A 7111-nucleotide genomic window follows, 5' to 3' on the forward strand; every position below is an offset into this window, starting at 1 on the left:
CCTTCCAGGGGTCTTGTTCAGGACCCTGAATCCAGTAGATGCCCAATAAATGTCAACACAGGAATCCAGATCCCATCTTCTCCTCACTCAAGGGGTCTAGGGCTGCCTCTTTTCTTCCACCACGATGTGGCTTTGGGGAAGTCACTTAAGCTCTCTAATCCTCCTCCTCAGAGTGCCAGACTGCAGCTGCCACATGCAGAGGTAAGACTCAGACAGGCTGGGTGCCAGGCCACCCCCTAGCTCCCCAGACCTTTCAGATGGCAGTGGCTGGCATCAGATGCTGTGCTGGACACTTCAGCTTTGTCAACTCCCCCAGTCTTCTCAGGGACACTTTGAGGTGGGCGGCATTGCCATCTCTGGCCTTGCCAGTGGGGACACCCAGGCATGTGACAATGAGCTCCCTTGCCTGAGGTCACGCTGGTTGGCAAAGGTGTCTGAGCCTACAGCCCTGCTTTGAACCGACTCGGGGCAGGGATGAGCAGCTTCCGGAGTTTTCCTGTCAACCCTATAAGAATCTTCAAAGCTCAGAGATCATTTGCTCCAATTTTCTCTTTTCTTTTCTTGAGATTGAGTTTTGATCTTGTTGCCTAGGCTGGAGTGCAATGGCATGATCTCGGCTCACCGCAGCCTCCACCTCCTGGTTTCAAGTGATTCTCCTGCCTCAGCCTCCCGAGTAGCTGGGATTACAGGCACCCGCCATCATGCCCGGCTAATTTCGTATTTTTAGTAGAGATGGGGTTTCTCCATGTTGCTCAGGCTGGTCTTGAACTCCGAACCTCAGGTGATCTGCCCACCTTGGCCCCCCAAAGTACTGGGATTATAGGCGAGAGCCACCGAGCCCGGGATCTTTTTTTTTTTTAATGGGGTTTCCCTCTGTTGCTCACTTGGGAGTGTAGAGGGGCAGTCATGGCTCACTGCAGCCTCAACCTTCTGGGCTGAAGTGACCCTCCCACCTCAACCCCTTGAGTAGCTGGGAGGGACCACAGGCACAAGCCAACATACCCGGCTAAGTTTATTTGTTTTTTTGTTTTGTTTTGTAGAGATAGGGTCTTCTATGTTTCCTAGGCTTGTCCTGAACTCCCAGGCTCAAGTGATTCTCCTGCCTCAGCCTCCACAGGTGCCGGATTACAGGCATGAGCCACCTTACCTGGCCAGTTTTCCCTTAACAAAGAGTGGAATGCTGAGCTGGGAAAACGCGCTGTTCCTGTTCTGTCTTCTCTCACACCGGGGATGGCACTGGGGACTGCTGAGAAATTAGGGAAGACCTAAAGCCCCTTGTGAGTCTCAGGTATTAAGAGTCTATAATTCTTGGGGGCCATGTTCCCAACAGGCCACGCCAGTCTTGGCTGGACTCACTGCCCACTTCTGGGACCTTGGTGTGGGGCGGGAGGGAGGACCTCAAAGGCTCAGTGAGCGGGTCCACCCCCAGCCCAGCCGCCAGCGCCTCCTCCTCCGCAGCGCCCGGGCCCTTATCAGGAAAGGATTTGGGTTGGTGGGGAGGGGTGGGGGGAAGTTGGAGGCCCCAGGCTCGGCAAGGTGGGCCGGAGAGATAGGGAAGTGGGGAGGGGGCTGGGGGGCGGCTCTGCTGGGCGGGGGATGGCAATGGGAGGGATGCCTAGAATGGGCACGGTGGGGGGCTTTGGCCAAGCTCTGTCCTTGCTGGCCTGGCCCTCGACATGGTTCCGGGACTTCTGCCTCCCATCCTTGCCAGGCAAGTTGCCTGCACCTTTAATTAGCAAGCAGCAGCCTCTCCCGATTCATCACCACGGTCGCTGTTTAATTAGCCGAGCCCAGGGCGCCCCCCCACCCCCAGCTCTGCCTGCCTGTCTCACCAAGGCCGCCACCACCTCACGGTGTCCCCTGTCACCACCCCCCATACTTACTCTGCTCCCCAGAATGGGGGATGGGCCAGGCACGCCCGGCTGAAACCTCAAGGAGATTCTGGGCACTGGTGCTTCTATGCAAGGCATCCAGCAAACATAATTAGAGCCGAGGCTGCGCCAGGCTGGCTCTGGGTAGAGCCCGGCCGGACGTGCAGGGCAGGCTCTGGTCCTGTCCAGCTGCTGGAGAATGGCTTCTCCCTTGGGAGGCGCTGAGACATCTCTCTGGCCTGGTCCCTGGGTGCTGGGAAAAGGCTGCAGTTCTCTGTGTCACTCCTCCACAGCCGGAAAGGGACACCATAGCTTCCTCTTCCTCCCTGTTCCAGATCCCAGAAAGCTCCTCTGAGACCCCAGGAGAGGGGCCCGTCCTCTGCACCCGGCCCCCAGCAGCCAGATCCTCGAGGCTCAGTCTAAGCTGTGGGCCAAGGGAGGGTGTGGGGCGGGGGGGTCTCAGACCTGCTTTGTGCCTGCAGGGTCTGGGGAATCAGGAGCACAGGCGGGAGCCCGTGGTCTGGGGCCGAACCATCCCCCTTCTGTTTCCCTGAAGAAGGGTGAGGCTGAGGACCCTCGGAACAGAGCCCCTGTGTCCTTCTGGGCAGGGCCAGGGTGGCCACTGGTCACTGTGGGCAGATCCCAGAAGCAGAGGATCAGGCTCCATCCCAAGCCTGTGCTCCTGCTGGACTGCAGGAGGTGTGGCCCTTGGCCCTTCCGCTGTGCCATGGACTGAGAATGTGGAGGGACTGGCATTTGCTGTGTTACCATGTGGGGCCGTCAGTGTGTTGTGCTGGGCAGGAGCAGTCGCTGGAGCCTACCCACTCTGGTACTGCCGTCCCTGTGGCCTTGGGCCAGCCATCAAACCATACCATGCCCGAGTCTCCCCATGATTCTTAGCTGCTTCATGGGCTATTGTGGGGATTAAAAAGCTTACCGTGTGTTTGGATTTCTGGTTTTTTTTTTTTTTTTTTTTTTGAGATGAGTTCTCTGTTGCTCAGGCTGGAGTGCAGTGGTGTGATCACAGCTCACAGCAGCCTTGACCTCCCAGGCTCAAGCAGTCCTCCCATCTCAGCCTCCCTGGTAGCTGGGACTACAGGCATGTGCCCCCATGCCTGGCTTATTTTAAATTTTTTGTAGACATGGGGTCTCACTATGTTGTCCAGGCTGGGACTTGCCAATGTTTAAAGCACTTAGGAACAGTGTCTGGCAGGAGTCCTTGATAGTCATTGGCTGTTTTTGCTGTTTTTTCCCCTCCTTTATCCAATCAGCACTCCTTGCCAGGTGTGAGGAAATTGATGTCAGTGGGAGAGGCAACCTCCCTGCCTTTCAGAGTTTGCCTCCTCGTGGGGGAGGCAGCTGAGAACAATTGAGTAAGGAAGAACACGGTTTCATCGGAGTAAAGCCTGCGGCTCATCACGGTAATGTGCCAACGTCACTTTCTTGGTTTCGACCACTTACCATGGTTAGGTAATAGGCTGACATAAGAAAAAACTGGGTGAAGGGCCAACAGGAACTCCCTGTATGATCTTTGTGATTTTTCTGTTGCAAAATAATTTCTAAAATTATTTCCTAAAGAAAGTTTATTTAAAAAAAAAATACAGCAATTTCAGGCAATGGTTAATGCCATGAAGCAAATAATCAGGGGCAAGAGACAGAATAGGGAGCAGGGGCATTTCAGGAGGGGTAGCTGGGGAGGGCCTCTGAGGAGGCAAAGCTGAGCAGAACCTGAGTGATGGGAAGGGCGGGGCAGGGCAGGAGGAGGGAATGGCGAGTGCAAAAGCCTGGGGGCAGGATGGGCTCGGGCTGTGGAGGAAGCTGGGGAGCTCAGGCTCCAGATCCCACACCCGGGACTGCACTGGACTGGGAGAAGGAACCCCAACTCCGGAGCCAGCCAGACCCAGCTGTGCTGCCCACTGCTGCTTCACTATGTGGCCTTGTACAAGTAGCTGCCCCTCTCTGTGACCTGGATCTGCTGCCAGGGATGGAGAAAGAAATTCTGCTCCTCAGAGGGCAAAGAGGGTGGGAGAAGTGGGCAGGGGTTAGCTTGCCTAGGGTGCTGTAGGTGCCATCAAGGGATTGGGGTCTGGTGCCTCTGAACCTGGAAGGGTGGGGAAGGCGATGCCCACTGCTGTGTGTGGTGGTAGGGGGGCGCGGTCGGGGAGGAGCTGGAACCAACTTTCCTGCACCCCAGGCTCTATGCCTGAACCGGAGCAATCCCTCATCCTGAGCACTGTCTCTCTGTGTGGCCTTGGGCAAGTAGCTGCCCCTCTCTGTGACCTGGATCCGCTGCCAGGGATGGAGGAAAGAAAGCCTGCCTCTCAGATGACTTGAAGATGGGCGGTGTGGTGGGAAGGCTTGGAGGGCTTGGTGCTGGCACGTGGTTCTCTCTCCTCTCCAGTGTCTGCTTCTGAGGTTGGGCAGGAGGATGTGCAGCAGCACAGGGGAGGGGTCTCCCAGGAGAGGAGTGGGGGGCTGGGCCCCTGCCCTCAGCCACTCAGCCACTCTGTTTGCTGACCCAGAAATTCTGGGAAGTCTTAGTTTGGGAGAACATCCCCGGGGGCAGGTCATCAAGGAGAGGAATGGGGGTTTTGCAGAGGTTTGTGTGGTGGGTCCCCATCCCCTCCACACGCCCCTAGCCTGAGTGCTAGGATCCTGGAAGGTCAATGAGCTGGACAGGATGCTGGGCAGGAGGTTGTACCTGAGGGCAGCCGCAAATGACCACAGCCTTTGGACAAAGACTTAGGCATGGCCTGTGGCTTAGCATACCCAGAAAACGGATTTCTCTACCTACCTCCCCTGAACAGACGATCAGAATACTAGTGGCCGAAACAGCTGGATTCTCTAGGACATCGAGTGACAAGATCACATTAGCCCCCCCATCCAATTCCCCTCATATCTGAGGCCCTGAGAACCTGGCTTAGGAATGGGAAGGGGCCTGGATTGGGGTGAGGTATGGGGTGTGTGGTGGAGATCTCGATGCATCTGGGAGCATCGAGGCTGGGGAGCAAAACCCAAGCTTGGAGCTTGAATTCCAGCCCTGCTACCTCCCTGGACATGTTAATCTACCACCAAGAACCTCAGTTTCTCCCATCTGTGAAGTGGGATTATTATCAGAATTAATTGAGATCTCACCATACAGATGGAGCTTCTTACACAATGCATGACATAGCATTGGTGCTCAATAAATGTCACTCTCCTCCATCGACTAAGGGCCTAAGGAAGAATTCTGGCCCCTTGTCCTGTGTTCAAGAAGCCACTGTCTGGGAGATGTAATCTGGTTGCTGGATGTTAGATTTGCTGAGATGTTTACAGGGAGATGTGAGGGGCTACTTGAATGGGGAACTTTCCTAATTAATTAGGCTCAGGGTCACAGGGCCTCCTCTGCAGGTGCCCCCAGGGGACTCCTGATCGCCTGAGGTGGGGCTGGCATTCTTTTTGGCAACTCCTTTTTCTAGAAGGCTCCTTGAAGATACCACCTTCTGTCCCAACAACCTTCTGGGTGTTCTGTCTGGTCTTGGAGAGCCAGAGGCAGCTGCACAGGGCAGAAAGAGACCTGGGCCAGTCCTGGCAGGGCAGCCATGGACATGGGGTGTCCTTGGGGTGGCCTTCCCACTCTGACCCTCTCTGATCCCTGCGCAGGGCTGGCAGCACCCCTCAGGGCCATGAGGCCTTCACAGTGGTGAGTGTGAGAGGGTTTTAAAAACAGAAAGGTGCTTCTCCTAGGTGATGAAGATGATTTTTAGCAAATTTCCCCATCTTTTCTGTGATTCACGGAAGCTGCAAGATAGAAATGACCTTGACCATCAGTGTTTTCCAGGAGGGTGTTAAACTGACCTTGGGCAGGAAAGAGTGTTTGTCGTCAAATGAATTTGAGAAATAACAACGCGAACATCCACAGGGTCTTCACTGCAGGGTTTTGTTTTTTTTTTTCTTGAGATGGAGTTTCGCTGTTGTTACCCAGACTGGAGTGCAATGGCACGATCTCGGCTCACCGCAACCTCTGCCTTCTGGGATCAAGCAATTCCCCTGCCTCAGCCTCCCAAGTAGCTGGGATTACAGGCATGCACCACCATGCCCAGCTAATTTTTGTATTTTTAGTAGAGACAGGGTTTCACCATGTTGACCAGGATGGTCTCGATCTCTTGACTTCGTGATCCACCCGCCTTGGCCTCCCAAAGTGCTGGGATTATAGGTGTGAGCCACCGCGCCCGGCCTCACTGCAGGGTTTTGAGAACCTTTCGTGTGTATGCACAGGCGTGTGTGTGCGTACGTGTGTGTGTGTGTGCGTGTGCAGTTCCAGGAAGTGGCTGGGTCTACATCAGCACCCAGGCCTATGTGACAATGGTGCCCTTTTTAATTTTCCTAGAGCATCCTGTGAGTTAGAAGTCTATGAAATCCACTGTGGGAAATGCCAGGATAGTCAAACACCTCCCCGTCCTCCACATAGCCCAGCTGGAAGAATCTGGGGGAACATGGGAAAATCTGGGGTCCAAAGAAGTCAAACAGATTCAGAAGGTGCTCTGGGCTTTATTTTAAGGCTGAGATTTTAACTGACATTTTACCTCTATTAACCCCTTTAATCTCCACAGCCACCCCATAAAGTAATCACGACTGTCATCTCCATCTTCCAAAGGGCAACTGAGGCACAGAGAGGCCAAGTGCTTGCCCAAGGTTCACAGCTAGAAAGGATAGGGTGGGACAGTAATCCCAGGCTGCCTGAGTCAGAGGCTGCCCTGGCACTCCCTGCCACCCCCAGCCTGTTTTTACCACGCAGGCTCTTGGAGCTGCCTCCACCAGCAGCCACATTCTCACATCGCCAGGCTGAGGTGCTCCTTCCTGCAGTGGCTGGTCTCAGGCATTCTCGGGAGAGTCACAGGGGATGGGGCCTGGGGATGCCCTGTGGATGAGCCCGCCTGTCTGTAGCCTCCCACTGGGAGCCTGGCCTCACTAAGACACAGCCTTAGGGTCTCATTTCATCCTCACTCTGGTTGTCCCCATTCTACAGGTGAGGCTGTGAGTGAACCGAGGCTCAGAGATGGGGAGTAACTTATCCATGGTCACACAGTAAGGAGATGATAGGACTGGGATTGAACCCAGGTAGTCAGAGCTGGGTGTTCAAGAGGCAGGTGCCCTTGGTGATGAAGCAGTGAGTTTCTGGGGCCAGAGGTGGGCAGGGACATACCCCACCAGGTCCTTGCCCACCTCTGACCAGATGCCTTAGATAGGCTTACAGCCCC

General features: G+C 55.1%; 1 protein-coding gene across 1 annotated transcript; it reads left to right on the forward strand.

Annotated features, from left to right (window-relative positions):
* Positions 1-1007: 1007 nt before the first annotated feature.
* LOC100385207 (uncharacterized protein C20orf203) lies at positions 1008-1916 on the forward strand. Its single transcript, XM_054255135.2, is given in 4 exon segments — positions 1008-1195; positions 1331-1376; positions 1379-1752; positions 1755-1916. Coding segments are annotated over 4 exon segments (591 nt in total). The 5' UTR covers positions 1008-1054; the 3' UTR covers positions 1785-1916.
* The last annotated feature ends 5195 nt before the right edge of the window (positions 1917-7111 follow it).

Source organism: Callithrix jacchus, chromosome 5 (genome assembly GCF_049354715.1).
Source record: "Callithrix jacchus isolate 240 chromosome 5, calJac240_pri, whole genome shotgun sequence".
NCBI lineage: Eukaryota > Metazoa > Chordata > Mammalia > Primates > Cebidae > Callithrix > Callithrix jacchus.